The sequence below is a fragment of the Pogona vitticeps genome, chromosome 6, assembly GCF_051106095.1.
Source record: "Pogona vitticeps strain Pit_001003342236 chromosome 6, PviZW2.1, whole genome shotgun sequence".
In the NCBI taxonomy this organism is placed as follows: domain Eukaryota; kingdom Metazoa; phylum Chordata; class Lepidosauria; order Squamata; family Agamidae; genus Pogona; species Pogona vitticeps.
This window is the reverse complement of record NC_135788.1, coordinates 117,919,402-117,935,676: the sequence shown is the minus strand read 5'-3', so window position 1 is coordinate 117,935,676 and position 16,275 is coordinate 117,919,402. Positions and strand designations below refer to the sequence as shown.

Genomic DNA, 16,275 nt, shown 5'->3' with positions numbered 1-16,275 from the left:
GACCTAAATGACTCTGTTGTGGTTAAGTGCCGTCAACTCGCCTGCAACTGAGGGTGAATGAGTGAACTCCAGAATATCCTACCATTAACAGCTCTGCCCAGGTTGTGTAAACTCAAAGCTGTAGCTCCTTTATGGGGCCAATCCACCTATTATTGGGTCCTCCTCTTTCCCTACATGAGTCTTCAATAGGGTTCCTGTCCCCCCTGAAACTACTGTCACATTTGGCTCAATTGTATCCTGGCCAATGAGACAACCTCGAAGCCATGATTTTTTAAACTCATCCTTTGGGTCTCACGTACCTTGTTTCTTGCTAATCCTGGCGGTCTTCGGGAGAAGCAGGTCTGGATGTTTCACGGTGCAAGTAAAGGTCTCTCCTGACAGCCATTCTTGATCAAAGAGGATCAACTTGCTAAAAGCGGTGAGGGTGCCGTTCACCTCATCTTTCACTTCGATGGGTTCAACAACCAGTTGGCCACTCTTTTCCCGAGACCAGCTGACTACCAGTCCATGATCGCTCTGCAGGTTGTTAATCACACAGGTGAGCTTCGGACGTCTCTCCAGAAAGACGTCGTTGGGGTCCGGGCGCCGGATGAAGACTCTAATATCTGAGGAGGATCCTAAGAACGGAAGCACCCAGGTTAAGCCCGCCCCTCCACATATTTTCTTTTTAAACAAAGGAGTGTATTGCAGGTGTAATAAATGTGCCTCCCCTGTGGTAGTTAATGGGAGTCAATGAAAGCGCTAGTCCCCCTCTATTCAGCGCTGGATAGGGCTCATCTAGAGTACTGTGTCCATTTGAAGAAGGATGCCAACAATCTGTAGCAAGTTCAGAGGAGGGCAACGGGAAACTAAGCCCTAGGAGGAAAGACGGAAAGAACTCGGCATGCTTCGCCTTGAGAAAAGAAGGCCGAGGAGGGATAGGATGGCACTTTTCAAATACTTGAGAGGTAGTTCTACAGAGGAGGGGCAGGATCTGTTCTTGATTATTCCCGAGCGCAGGACATGTAAGGACGGTCTCAAGCAATAGGATGCCAGATTTAGGTTGAATATCAGGGAAAAAAACTTCTCAACTGTTTGAGCAGTATGGCAATGGAACCAGTTACCTCAGAAGGAGAGGACGGCTCCAAGGCGCGAGGCATTCAAGAGAAAATTAGACCACCCTGTCTCGGATCTGCTTTGATTTGGATTCCTGCATCGAACAAGGTGTTAGACTTGATGGCCTCATAGGCCCCCTTCTGGCTCCATTAGTCTATGATTCTATGAAATGAATAAAACTATTGCAAACTTTTGGCCTGCTGGTGTGAGAAGACACCGCCTAGAGGGGGTTTAGGGCCCTAACGCTGTAGCTTGGGGACAAAAAGACTGGACGCCATCACCCGAATGACCGTTACTTGGAAGACAGGACAAGTGTGCATTCTACAGGTTGGTAGGATAAGACCAAAGGCATTCAAATTTGAAAGAAGAAGATTCCAAATAGGACTTTGTGATGGTGATAATTGTTGAACAGGGGAGTGTATTTCCTTGGAAGATGGTGGACGCTACAGAGTTAGTGGTTGTTAAAGGTGGATGGACAGCCCATAGTCATTCCCTGCTTTAGAGGTGGGGGGTTCTTCCTGGCCAGGGGCAGGAACTGGACTTGATGACCCTTTAGAGTCCCTTCCAGATCTACAAGGCTTTGATTCAATGAAAAGAACCCTACCTCTAGCTGAGTTAATTTTTCTTGCTCCAGTGGAGAGAATCACACCCAAGAGTGCCTTTGGTAGGAGGGTTAGGAAAGCTTTTGCCCCCCCCCCAATTGGCCTTCTACCCTCTTGCCTTCTGTTTCCCACCCACGCCAACTTTGACCCACCCAATAAATGTCCAAGTGAGACCACAGTTCTATTACCTTCACATTTCTTGGCAGTGCTCTTCACCTTGGTGCTGGTTGCCGGGTGGGTTACCTGGCAGGTAACTGCAGCCCCATCTTGCCAATCTGATTGGCTGATGTTGGCTGTGCTGATGGTACTGAAGGTGTGCCCATTTTCGTCTTTCCTGGGTTCCTCTGTGTATGAGGACAGCAGCCCCGTCTGGTCACCGGTAAGCCACTCTACTGTCACCTCTTTGGGACTGAAGCCTTTGACAAGGCAGACCATTTGAATGAGGGCATCAGAGGACTGGGAATTACAGGAAGAGTGGAGCAGGCTGACCACAGGGGCTACTGGTGTGGTTCTGGTTGTCTTGCAGGCTGGATGGATCGGAGATAAATGGCGAGTTATTACGAATGTTCAGCTTTCGGCAATACAGCTGTCAGGTGATAACTCTCCCCATCCCCAGAGCACCTGGCTTCCACTGATTTTTCAGTGTTACCTCTGTGGGAGCTGGTGACTGAGGTCATGGAGGCAGTGAATCTGTTCTAGGTTTTAGTCCGAACCGTGCAGGTGCTGGTTCCTATCTCCACAGTAAATTCAGCACCATGGAGAGCTCCTGTAAATCCCAAAGCAGATGCACTGCGGTCCTCTGAAACCAGGGTCACTATTCTCCACTCCATGACTCCCTTGGGCAAAACTGCGATGTAAAAATAGATGGGAGTAAAGAAGGTAGATTTCTCTCCTCCTGATATAGAGGAAGCACGGCATGGAAGTGTTTTATTTTTTTGGGGGGGGGACTACAACTCCCAGAATCCTCCAGACAACAGCCAAGCTAGCTGGGGGATACTGGGAGGTGTTGTAAGGAACACCTAGGTCTCTGGTCATTGCCTGGATTATATCACCACACTGAATGTTATGGAGAATAAAATCAGGATGACGTAAGCTAGAGAATGCAATATCGGATTTGTGCAGAAGGCAATCCCGGTAGCCTTCACTACAAACAAAATGACGGGGGAAATGGATGAAATGGATCTCCTTAAAATACAGCTTCATTCTGGAAATAGTGAAGGGCTGGGTGTCATGGCATTATGGGCTCTGCTTCTGAGACCAGTTGTGACAACTCCCATCTGTCCTTTGACTTGATCTCTTAGACCAATGGCTCCCAACCTTGGACTCCCAGATGTTCCTGGACTACAACTCCCAGAAATCCTGGACAGTACAGCTAGAGGTGAAGGCTTCTAGGCGTTTCAGTCCAAGAACATCTGGGCTTCCAAAGCTGAGAACCACGGACTGAGACCTTTTCTCCTTTTCTTGCGAAAATTATGTGTGGAGAGCTATTTCTTTGGACTGAGACCCTCCAAACACCCGGACAGAATAAGCAGTGGCTTATTTGTGGATTCTGGGTTCTGCAATCCAATATATATCTATAAATGATTTCATTTTATGGTTACATTGTATGTTAGAAAGTGACTGGCGTTTTATTCGGCTGGGTGGGCTGTGGTCATTTTATGTGCTGCTGGTGCTCGAAAAATGTCCCTGATTTTTTTTTACAACGACTTGTGGTTTCCCACCCATATATCTGAGCTTTCTTCCCTTTCTGCCAGATTGATAGGTTGTGTAAGAGAAAGAAAGAACAAATGAACGTACGAATGAATCAATGTACAAATGAATGTGCGAACGAATGAACGAAAAAAGAACGTACGAATGAACGAACGAACGTACAAACGAACGAACGAACGAACGAACGAAAGAAAGAAAGAAAGACAGAAAGACAGACAGACAGACAGACAGACAGACAGAAAGAAAGAAAGAAAGAAAGAAAGAAAGAAAGAAAGAAAGAAAGAAAGAAAGAAAGAAAGAAAGAAAGAAAGAAAGAAAGAAAGAAAGAAAGTGGGTAAATTATGGTCCATGATTCACATACATGATCCACGTTCAACCTGTTTGTTGATTTTTGATCTGGTCGCTGTATGATCCACATTGCACTGGAAGTTCCCCGACTCCCAGCGAGAGATGGGAATGGTGAGCTGGCTGCTGAGGGTGTAGTGCCCACTGGAAGAGAGCATCATGGCTGGGAAGGTCCGGATGCCGGTGGAGATGGCTCCTGAATTCCATTGTACTGTCACCGGTTCGGGAAAGTAGCCCGTGACCAAACATCCAATGGTCACCTCAGAGACGGTGGATAGATCCTGATGACAGGGACACAACGGGAACACAGTAGGGGCAGTGGGGGTCGCTGAAAGGGAGGACAGAAAGAGACACCATGAGGATAGGTTCTCCAAATATGTTCCTACAGCTCTGGGACACAGGAGATAGACCTGTGTCCCAGAGTTCGTCCTTGGTTCTCGAAGGTTAGCTGAAAGATGCCAAACCCTATCTAGAATGAAGTGTGATGATGACCAAGGCATCTTATAACATGGTTATCTTCCCTCACTCATAGACTCTTATTGCAGTTCAAGCGGACGTCATTGTCTATCGTGAACTGCTTCCCTCACCTCAGGATTCACTAACATCTTCACTTTTATCTGTGGTTCAAATTTTGTCTAGAGCCTTCCACCAAGTCAACCTGGAGTTAAGAGTCTTGCATCGTTTATCCTACTCTTTCTTCATTCTGAGTCAAGGAGTTGCCTAGCAAAGCGTATTTGATGCTCTGCCTCTTAACTTCTGAGGTTCCGTCAGGCCTTGCTGGACTCTTTCAAAGGTTATTTTGAGGAACTTGAGTTTCATAAAAGCTGAGCAGCTTCCGATACCGGACCATGTGCAGGAGATGCTCAACTGTGTTTAACCACCACTGGTGGCTCCCTGAAAGTTAGATTGATTTAATGAATGAAGAAATCAGCTGTATATTTTTATCAGATGGAATGACAGATTTCTCTTGACACTCAACTTCAATTAAATCCTAAGTCTATATTGTTAAATATGCTTCTTACCCTTCCTTGCATTGTTACCTTCCCTGTGGCCAAAGTAGCTATGAAGTGGCACTGGCATTCAATTAACACCGCTTTACATTATTGTACTGTGGCGATCCTTCAGAACTCCTATTCATCGTGAAATAGTAATTATGCACAGAATCACAGTTTCAGTCAAACACACATTGTCTCCCAAAGCCAAATAGAGATTCCATAGGGGAGAGTTGAAGGCAGTGATGAAGGATGAAATTAAACACAAGAAGGATAGATTCAATCCAGAAATCCACGGCCCTGAATTTTGAAAATAGAATTTTTGACCCGTGGTCAAAATTTCAGCCTTGTGCCTTGTGCTTTCAGTGCTTTCAGCCTTGTGCCTTGTGCTTTCAACCCTTTGGTTTGGCTCTTATGATAATGTTTAGAGGGACAGTGTGAGAAAAATGTTTCATTCGTACATTCAATATGTCAAAAGGGCAAGATTAGGAAAAACGAGAAAATATAGCAATGGCATTTCTGGCCAGCCAAGAAACCAAACCCTGATTTCGGTCAAAGTACAGTGTGGAGAGGTTACTTTTCCTGAGTTTATAATTCTCAGAATCACCACCATCTGCATGGCCAAGGACCATGATAGCTGTAAGAACTGGCAATTATAGGTCAAAAAACAGAGTAACTTTTCAACATTGAGTCAAAGACCTTAGGTTTTAAAGTACAGGTCCTGAGATCAATTTTGGCCTTCTTAACCAAAGCTCTTTGGCTCAGACACCCTTTTCTGCCCACCCAGAGCATCTGGCAAAACTTTCTGACCATTTTTAGCTCTTTCAGTTCTCACTTCCTCTTATTTCATTTCCATCTGTACCTGCAGGCATCCGGTATCCTGTTTACGAACTGATCTGTGTTCAGGTTTGACAGAAAGCTCATGAACGGTCAAGCAAAGAGTGGTTCTTAAAATAAAAAATAAAACCGGAGGGTGGTGGTGGGAGGGGAAGAGAGAGGTAGAAAACCTCAGGGAGAAAAACCTTTCAACTCCACCCTTTTGGGGCAAGCAATAAAAATGAAATTAATTTATACCACCAGCTTTAATGTCTTCCATTTCCAACTTTAAACTCGAGAAGTTATTCCCCAGTTATGAGTTACCGGAGATTTTTGAGCCTTTAGCTGCCATCTCTTGGATTGGCCTTTTCTTTTTAGTGGATACAAACCTGGGAGCCTCCCACGCATCATTTTTGAGAAGAGAAACCCGCCCCCCCCAGCATCATCAGCAAAACACACCACCACGACAAGATTCTAGCTGGACCCTTAACACTTAACAGGCCTTGGAGCAAAAAAGGAAGATTAAAAAAATAATCAAGTAAAATGGGGCTATTTGGATACAGGACAAATGTTCTGGGACTGTGGAGGAATTCAATCAAGGCAGTACTTGTGTGCATGCAATTTATACCCCACTACATGTACAGAAGACTTAGGAAATGGCTGAGAGAGCCCTACTAAAGTAGTCTGGTCAAAAATAGTCTTACCATCTTCACCTTTTAATCTGTTTTTAGTTTTACCTATATTTCACATGCATCCGTAAGTTGAGCAACACTTTGATACGAATGAAGAAGAAAAGAGCAAAAAACCCCACATTTCCCATACATCTCCTGCAGCATTAATGTCATCTCTGCTCTTCCACAGCAGGGAAGATCAACCTGTGACCTTTCACATCTGGTTAAAGTACAGGCTCCGTCAACCCCAACCAACACTGCCAATTGTGAAGGATGACGAGAGCTGTTGTTGAAAATATCTGGACAGCTAAACATGGCCCACTCCTGTTCTATAGCTGTTAGCTTTGGTCAGGTATAAAGTAACAGGACCATCTTTCTAGGTGGGCATGTGTGATAAGGCAGAGGTTCAACCGGTGAGTTTTCTCCATAGCTGGCAGGCACAGTTTCAGCTTATATCTTCCTATCTGTTACTGAATAGTTAAAAGCAGAGGAATGCAGCCACGAAAGGAACAGGGAGTTGTTGGCAACACTAGTTAAGTTAAATTCAAATGTACTGGCCAGGGTTTACCAGGAGCTGCCGTGCAAGAACACCTGGGCTACCCACGTTTGGGAATCACTGGTCTAGATGCTGGTGGACTGGAAAACCTCAGCCCTAGTCCTTATGGCCAGTGGTCAAGAATGGAAGAAGTGGCCATTCAAGAACAATTCGAAGGGTGTACATTTTCTTTCCTGCTCTAAATTCTAGCCCAGCATCTCCAGATAGCTAGCCACAAGATAACCAGACCAACTTTTCTGTATCTACTTCTGCGTCTTCCATAGTATTTTGATCAGATAAAAAAACAACCAGTATTAATGATTTGCACTGTAGATGTAGATTAGATTTAGGCATCCTTCAGTCCCAAAAGACTATGGTAACAGGATTTGAATAGAGGACTTGGAACAGCATCTAGTGTGGCTGAGGAGGCCAATTATTCAAGAGTGACCATCCCTTCCACACTGAAGACAAATGTCCAGCTCCCTGATTTTGCTGGTTTCGGGATGGCCTCTTGGCCTCGGCCTGTAAATGTACAGTAGCCACATAAAAAGGAAGACAGGGCTCCCGTACTCTTGACAGCTCAAAAAGAAAGACAGGGCTTCTGTACCTTCAGCAAGTCACATCTTTTTTTCTCCTGTGGCCATCTTTTGAGGTTGGTTGTGAGCGCTATCTTCCTACACAGAGGCCAGGCAACAAAACTGGCTGCTAAAAACACAGGGGCGTATAAACAAATAAAGTTGGCGACTTTTCTCTGCCTCCCTGACCCGTGCTTCTTTCAGTCTCCTGCACGTCTGAGGAGCTGTTTTGAACCCTTTCACACCCGGCTTGCCCCTGGGTGGTCTCACACACTCACTGGACTCAGCTTTATTGTGTAACCAGAAGGTTTTTTGGGGGGGCTCAGCTCTGCTTAAAAAGGAATGAAAGCTTTCCTCTTTGGTCCCAGACCCATCATCTGGGTGCATCTTGAAAAACCCACAAGCTGCTGGCGGCGACATTTGTTTCAGCTGCTTGTAGGAGTCACGCCTTTTTAAAAACAGCTCCGCATCATTAAATGTGTAAGAAATGTGTTCTAGTCTCTGCTGATCAGTCTCCACTGATCTAGTGGTTTTCTGCAGATTGTACTGACGTTAATGGCAAAAAGGCAAGCCAAGGTATTCCCCCGGCCCCTCTGAATTTATCGGCAATACAGTACCTCCGAAGGCACCTCATCTTTTACGCCTTTCCACACACACATTCCAAGAGCCCCTGGCCCTAAAAATGGCACGCCGGGTTGAAATGTGGCTTAAATAAATTCTCACGGGGCTTCCTTCTTATTCTTAAACATACAAGTATTCTCAGTGGTGACCTGAGTTTTGGAAATTTGCTTATTTTCCAGAGGCGCCTCCATTTATGGTGTTGGGGAATTCCAGAAATCACCATCCAAAGAGTCACTTTCCAAACTCTTGATGTGAGTCCACCTAACCCTAAGCTCTCCCCCCCCGCCATCTTTGTTCTGCTAGCATTTTTACAAATACAAAACATATAATTCCCCACTGGCATTAGGACTTTCCCGTATTCTTTCTGGATCTCTTGTTAAGGGAAGCTTTCCCCCTTATTATATTTTTACAATCTAATTTGTCTGCTGCCCCCCTCAAACTGATTAAAAAAAGGCTCTCCTTCACCCATATTCATTCCTCTTTTTGAGGTGTGAAACACCGCTCTGGAAAAAAGTTCAACAGGTGTGGCTTTCCCTAGTACAAAAATAAATTGGGGTGGAGATCTTTACCTCTTGGTTTCCTGCCTGTTGGATATCCATGAATGGCACCAAAGCCTTGTCAGGGTAAAAGAAAGCAGCTACTCTGCCGCTTGCAATTAATGCATCGAAACTTCTCATCTTTCATCGACACCACCATCTGGCCGGCCTTGCCTGCTGTGGTCTCTTTTCCATTACAAAAAGGAGTCCCTTCCTTCGTGTAATACATGACCTACCTTCTGCTAAAATCTGGCTAAAACTAGAGTCGGCCATTCCCCCTTTGAACCTGCTGCTTTGAACTGCAACTTGATTTTCTGCTGTGAGCCATGCTTAGTTCCACATAGCAAAAAAGGTTTATCTGGTGGCTACTGCAGGTCAGAGTGCTTTTCAAAGCTCATAAACAGCCCCCACCGGCTTACTCTCTCATTTGCTAAGCTGTGGGTAACTTTGGAGAGAAATCAGGAGTCCTGGCCACCACCAATTCCTGCCCTGTCTTTCCAGCTCCATTTTTTATGCTCTTGGCTTCTTCATGCCTTTAAAAAAAGATCTGGTGCTAGAACTGAGACGGTCTGGTTGCTGCAGTTTACTGGTGCTCAGGCCAAGAATTCTGGCTGCCAGGACCATCACCGGCACATACTTCCATCTGGTTCTGAACTGACCTAGCTTCTACTGTATTTCCCTTGGAAGCTGCCCTCTGCTTTTCTTTCTTCTCTCCCAGTTTCTGCAACCAGCTAGACAACCAAGTCCTGCAGCCATCTCCTCCAGCCTTCCAGACCAGCCTTCTGCTCCCGCACTCTACTGATCTGCTGGACTGCAACCCCCCCCCCCCCATCATCTCCATGGCATTGCCATGGGAAGATGTGGGAGTTTTAGCTCAACACCTGCGGAGGACACTGGGTTACGGAAAGCTGCTCCGGATTCTTGCCCTCTTGGAAACTCTTCTGTTCTAACCTCTTTGTCGTGCCATGCACTTCTCATCACGGTGGTGGCCTCCCGTGGCCAAACTCAGCCTCTTAGCCCCTGTATAGAGCTCTCATTCACGTTCAACTGGCGACTTTCCTGCTAAGACCACCTTTAGAGAGCAGGAGTTTAAGAATTCATAGAATAATTGAATCAAGATTAATTGAGTTGGAAGGGGTCTTTAAAGTCACCGGATCCAACCCCTTATTCAATGCAGGAATCCGAATCCAAATAGAATTGACAGAGGGCTGCCCAATTTTTGAAGGCCTCCAGTGTCGGAGTGTTGACCACCTCCTGAGATCATGGGTTCCATTGTCATACTGCTCTAACAGTTAGGAAGTTTTTCCTGATATTCAGCTTAAACTTGGCTTCCCTGTAGTTTGAACCCATTATTACTATTTCTAAACTGCAGCTCTCTCCTCTTCCCTTTGTAGCTTCTCTTTGTATGAGTTCTCTTCATTTTGAAAGGTGGGAGACCTCGTGAGTTCTGCTCATTGCAGAAAGCTGCTACTTAAAACTAAGCCACGAAACCCTTCCTTGTCTACCAAGAATGGGTCAGCACACCTGAGCCAGCCTAGCGCTCAGCTCCCGGGTTCTCAGCCACCAGGCATAGCCTCACAGCTTAGCTTCCAGCTAAGAAGGATGGGCAACCAGAAACCTGTGCTGGGACATGCTAGCTCTCTTCACTGCAACCTAGGCTGGCTCTCCAGACACTGAGGTTGCTTTAATCTGGTGGTCCTCAGCCTGCAGACCTCCAGATATTTTGGACTTCAAATACCAGAAAAGGCGGTCAGAAGGATCGCTGGCCAGAGCTACTGGGAATGAAGGGTGCAAACATCTGGACAGCAAAAGCCTGAGAACTATTGCAGTAACCCAAGGGGGATTTACTGCTGTGATCCTCCAGATGTTGCTGAACCTCCCATTCTCAACCTCCCTGACCATGCTGGTATCCAACTGGGGCAGATATTTAGTTGCTTTAACCCATGGTAACCACATTACTCCACCGCAGAGCATAATTCTGGTTGAAGCTACGGATCCTATGCACCCATGCACAAATCCGTGTCAGTCTGCCTACTTACTTTCCAACTTACTTGCTACCCCATGCATACCTTGTAAAGCTGGCACCCCTTTACTTAGAGGTCCCCAACCCTGAGTCCCTAGACATTCTTGGTCTACAACTCCCAAAAATCCTGGCCAGCACAGCTGGGGATAAAGGCTTCTGGGCGTTTTAATCCAAGAACATCTGGGGACCGAAGGAGCTAAACCAATGATTTCTCCACCTAGACTCTCCCCCATTGCCTCAGTCTTGCTTTCTAGCATAGCAGCCAAGGCTGCTGGCTCTTAATCTCCCCTCTTCTCTGATTTTCTGGACCCATCTCCTCTCCGAAGCTGCAGACATGACTCAGCGTTGCTTTTTGTGACTTAGGAACCTTCCCACAGCTAGGGAGAAAAGCTGAAATGTTCAGATAACCCGCCCAACTCTCTAATCAAGGAAGGCTAGCGGCTGAACCTAGGAGAACTGGCTTCCATCTTTTCCAGTGGAAAAATGCAAGCACTCTCACTAAATCCCTGGCAAGTTCCTTGTTTAAAAATTTTGACTGTAGCATGCTGGTGGGGGGGAGATATTGGGGAACAACAGCTGAAGAAAAGAAGTTGTTTTTCTAAGCATGGGCAGAACCTCTCCCTGTCTCAATCTCCATTCTTCATTTCCTGAGTAGGGACGCTCCCGGGCAGAGCTACAAGGTCTGGGGTTCAAGCCGTGGCATCTCCACGTAGGGGTGGGAAGGAAGCCCAGGGCCTGAAGCCGCTGCTGTGGTCAGTTCAGTGTCAGCAAGACACTAACGGGCCAACGTTCTATGTTCTGCTACTCAGCTGTTGGAAAAGTTACTTTCTAAAAGCCTACAGGACCCAACAGCTCATGACCACCAATCGTACTGCCTGGGAGATGCTGGCAGCCCCTAAAAAGTTGCTTTCCCCAGTTCTGCACTGGCTAGCTTCCCTATGATGAAGAGAGAACCCTGTGCTTCGCTCCCAGCATTTCTCTTCCAGTTTTCATGGAAACAGCAGTGTGTTTTGTTTATTGTTTGTTTGTTTATTGTATTTTTATGCCACCTATCTGGTCCTACTAAGCTGTCAGGCAATGAGACCTCACTTGACCAGCCCCGTTTAGCCATCCTATCCCTTAGAAGTTAGAACGGACAGCTCCTGAATTCCTGCACAGAATTTGTTCCAACCCTTGCTTCGTGGCTGTCCCTGGAGAAGGCCCTCACCCCTCTCCCACCCCTTGCTGACCCCCATTGCTTATATGTGCTTCCTGCTTCTGTGGCCCAAACCCTCTCTCCCCTGACCTACTTCCAATGCCTTTGGAAGTATGGTCACTAGATAGAGTTAGAGGGGAGCTGGAGAGATAAGCAGTCCGCTTGCTCCTCCTGGCTAGCTCTCTGGAAATCTGCCTCTGCTTCAACAGATTCATGGCATTCCAGATTCACGATCTGGTTCGGATGAGCCCTTTCCCCCTAGCTCCCCACTGGTTACCTGGAAGCATGCTGGTCTACTCAAGCAGTAGGAGCTTCTCTGTCCAAGCATCAGCCTTCGCTATAACCTCCTCACTCTCTTCCAGCTTCCTTCTTCAAGCCTAATATACTTGCTAGGTGGATAGGATCCTCTCAAGCTAGGAGCTGGCTGGTCCATATCTCCCCTGGCTCTCACAGCCAACTTCTTCACACCTGTTACTCACCTGGGAAGTTCAGGGGTTTCCCAGGTGAGCTTCTGGAGTCCCACCTGAGTCAGCTTCTTTGGAGCCTGTCCAAGAATCTTCTAGCTTAAGCCACAAGTGTGACCACCCAGCCACGCTGGCTGGGGGAAATCGGGGAATTGTATTACAAGGGACGTATCTTTTCCTAGCTCTGAGGAAGACACCCAGATACCCCTTTGCTTGCTCCCTAATATCTCTAAAAGGCTAAGCAAAGAGGTTGGGGTGGGAATAAACCTGATGAACAGCAGCCTTGAAGCAAGCTGAGCAGCTTTGGCTTGCCAGCATCCTTCATCTTCTGCTCAGCTCGGAGGGAGATACTTTTCTTGGTGAACATCAGCCTGAGAGGTTGGTGATTTTTCTCCCAGGGTGCAATCTGGAATCCTAGCACTGAACCTTATGTTTGGGGTAGGCTTTAGAATAGCTTACTTGTGCCCTTCCAGGCTTATGTCAGTCTCGACTGCATTTGGTTGAATTCTGCATCTTTCCTGGAGACCAGAAGTCTTCCAGTTCACCATCAGCTCCAGGTGTTCCACATGAGCATCATTGCTTTCCACTAGCTATTTTAACTGATAAAAGCTTTCTTTGGGAGGGGAGAAGGAATCACCTAATTGGAGGACAGGAAGTCAGGTAGCTCAAGCTTGAAACTGAGGATGCTCCCCTAGAAGTTTGCTTTTGGACCCTGCTAGCACAGCTATACTAGCGGAATCTCCCTGTTAGTATGGCTGTGTGAGCATGGAAACTGTATTCCAAGCTCTGGGCTTGCTAGAATCAAGCGATTCTTCTTATCATCTGCAAGAAGCTATCCAAAGTGATGGTTAACTTGTGCTCAGACAGGAGCCTCTACATTTGTAGCTCCATTCCTGTAGAACAGCTACATTCTACATGTAGAACCCTCTTCATTTTTTCCTTGCACACAACAGCACATTCTGTGCATGGATGTCTTTTCATGCCACAAGGAGGCATTTGCTACCCCCTTGTGCATAGGGGAACTCCCTTATTTCAATGTGGCAACCTACAGCTTGCAATCTGGAAATTGCTGGAGTCATCACAATGTAATGAAGTACATCAAGGAGATTAGCAGTCACACAATCTCCTTGATTAATTCAGCTGAGTGTTGGCCTTCGAAGAAGAGGATGGGATAGATCCTGGCCAGCTTTGGGCCTGCTCCCATTTTGACCTTCCATAGGGTCAAGAGGAAAGTCCGATCTGTGGAGGAATTCCACTTAGTTGCTCATAAGCAAAGGTGCTAAGTTAGGGGATCGGCCCAAGAAAACCCTGTAGCTCACCATCAGTTGGGAGCTTTGGCTATCAATAGGAAAAACCTGAACACAAATGGTTCTGTTATTTAACTTTCATCCAACACAGGACAGAAAATAATAATATTAATGGAAAACACTGCCCCCCCCATCTAGGCTACTCACTTCACCTAGGAAAAGAACAATTCCATCTCATCTATGCTTCTATTTTCCTAGGATCTAGAAAATAATGCACACATGCATGCACACAAAGACACACACACACACACAGTGACTCTCACTTTCATCCTTTCTGACTCACCAAATGAAAGGCTGGAGTCGACAGAAGCAATCAGGCGAACCCTGAAAACCCGCAAGTTGCTTCTCTCTGGACGTCCTCGTTGCTCTCATGGGGGCTTCAGAGAAGTTATCCCTTGATGTTCTCAAACCCTAGACCAAGAAAGGGGGGAAAAAAAGGCAGTCATGACGTTCTTGGGACGGACTGGTCCAAAAAAACTCCCCAAAACTGACCTCCCCCCCAAAAAAGGCTCTCATGGTTGAGTGACTTTTGGAGGGGGTTATAATTGGGATCTAAAGGTGGTCATATGAAACATTCGCCTGCACACAACTTCTGCTTTTTCGCCTCTGTTGTTTGTTGTTGATGTGGCCATGTTTACTCATATGCAAAAAGGGGTTACTGAAATACACACCACTGTTTGTTGCGGTTAATCTGGACAGCAAAAAGCGTTTTCCCTAGTTTGCTTTCTTATTCACTTACTTCCTAACTCAATTCAACCCAATCTATTCTAATCTGAATAAATTTAATGATAATAATAATTCATGGTGGTTGTAGGTTTTTTGGGCTGTTTGGCCGTGTTCTGGACGTTTTTCTTCCTAACATTTCACCAGTCTCTGTGGCCGACATCTTCAGAGGACAGGAGTTAGAACTGGGGAAACGTTAGGAAGAAAAACCTCCAGAACACGGCAAAACAGCCCAAAAAACCTACAACAACCATCGGATCCCGCCTGTGAAAGCCTTCAAGAATACAATAATAATTCAATTGGCAGAACACCTTTCTGCCCTAAAAGGCACACACAACGATATATAAGATATAAATGGCCTACTGAGGTCCTTCAAACAAACCCAATCCAAGTTTGGAGGCCGCCAGATTAGCCTCTCTTAATTAATTAACTATTTCAATATTGTTTCTAGTGGTATAAAGGTTTTACTGTTTTTATTTCATATAAGCGCATTTAATTGAAGAAAACAATTTCCTCAAGTTCATGTTCTCAGAAACTTTGGCCAGTATCTCTATTACTAATCTGAAAGAGAGTAGACCCACTGAATCAATGGGATTTACATCTGTGTTGTCATTTAGCAATTCAGTGGATCTATTCTCCAGATGAGACTAGCAAAAAGATCCTAGATTCAAAAAGTTTCATCTTTTGTGCTGTTTTCACTAAGGTCCGGTATATACGTTACCATGACTACACAGAGGCATTTTAATGTCTCTCAGCACGCAGATGTGGCCCTGCCTTGAAGCCAGCTGAGGCAACATCCCCAACATGGATAGACTTTTGTTGAGGGATGGCCAAAGCTCTTTCACCACCTGAGGCAGGAAGCCAAGTGCCATGCTATGGATTTACTTCTTCTCCATTCCAGGACTCATCTATGTCTGTGATTTCCATGTATATAGCTCCTTACAGCCGAAGGCAGCCATATGTCTTGATTCCCTTCTGCTTTCTGAAGCCAAAGTCCATCTTCTTCATTCTGGTCAGTCAAAAGTGTGCAGGGTCAGGCTTCTCCCTGGGCTGTTTGGTCTGATATCCTGCATGCTTTGGACCGTTCAGAATGAACAAGGAGAGACATCACCAGAATGGCTTGGACTGGTCTGGCTCCATCTACTATTACCTCTGGCTTTGGTGCCACCTACCATTTTGTTTGCCTTCAGCCAAGACTGACCCACCCCTGTTCTAGTTGAACCCAATGTGAGCACTATTGCAGTACAATGGGAGACAGTGGGAAGCAAAGGAGAGACTAGGCCGAACAGAGTGATATCACATGAAACCTCTGTGTTGAGGTAGATATTTTGAGGAAGGATAATCTTGGAATTGCAGAGCCGGAAGAGACCTTATGGATCATTGAGTCCAGCTCCAGTCAGAGAGGCACAGTGGGGAATTGAACGCCCAACCTCTGTCTCCACAAGAAGACACATGGGGTTGGATGTGGGCTTAATTTATCCTTCCTGTCACCTCACTGAAGTCAGTAGGACTTTGTTTCTCTAGACTAATTAAGCTCCCATTGATTTCAGAAAAATCATTCTTTCGCTAAACCAGGATTAAACCCACAGAACAGTGGTAGCGCAATGCCACCTGATAGTTAAAGCAGGGATATGGAATGTCTGGACATCCAAGTGTTTTGGGTTACAACCCCCTTAATACCTTAACATTGGCCAGTGTAGGGTGTGTAGGTCAAAATTTGATAATGTTAGGAACTTTTGGAGGCCATCAGTTCATGGGGTTGCCATAAGCTGGAAGTGACTTGATAGAACATAATCACAACAGGTTCACAGTATCATTTCCCTAAGATTTCAAGGCCAAAATCTGAGATCAGATTGGGTTGTGTGATGTCACAGTAACCGACTTTGTGATGTTGCTTTGGTGGGGCAGGGAAGGATTGTGGAGTCCCCCTCCCCCTGCTTTGTATTGCTGCTGCAGAGACTTGGACAACAAGAAGCTTCCTGAGTCATAGTGCTGGTCCTCCGGTCTCTGTCTTCTACAAATGGCATGATAAGCCCAAGGAAGGGGATTCTGGAAAAAGTCAGTG

At 46.0% G+C, this 16,275-nt stretch overlaps 1 gene segment (V, D, J or C); it reads right to left on the bottom strand.

Annotated features, from left to right (window-relative positions):
• Positions 1-16,275, bottom strand: part of LOC110071218 (Ig gamma chain C region-like) — a 107,057-nt gene that overhangs the window by 1,136 nt on the left and 89,646 nt on the right. Inside the window, 3 exon segments of the C gene segment in view lie at positions 300-617; positions 1,886-2,224; positions 3,769-4,080. Of these exon segments, the coding sequence occupies positions 300-617; positions 1,886-2,224; positions 3,769-3,913 (802 nt within the window).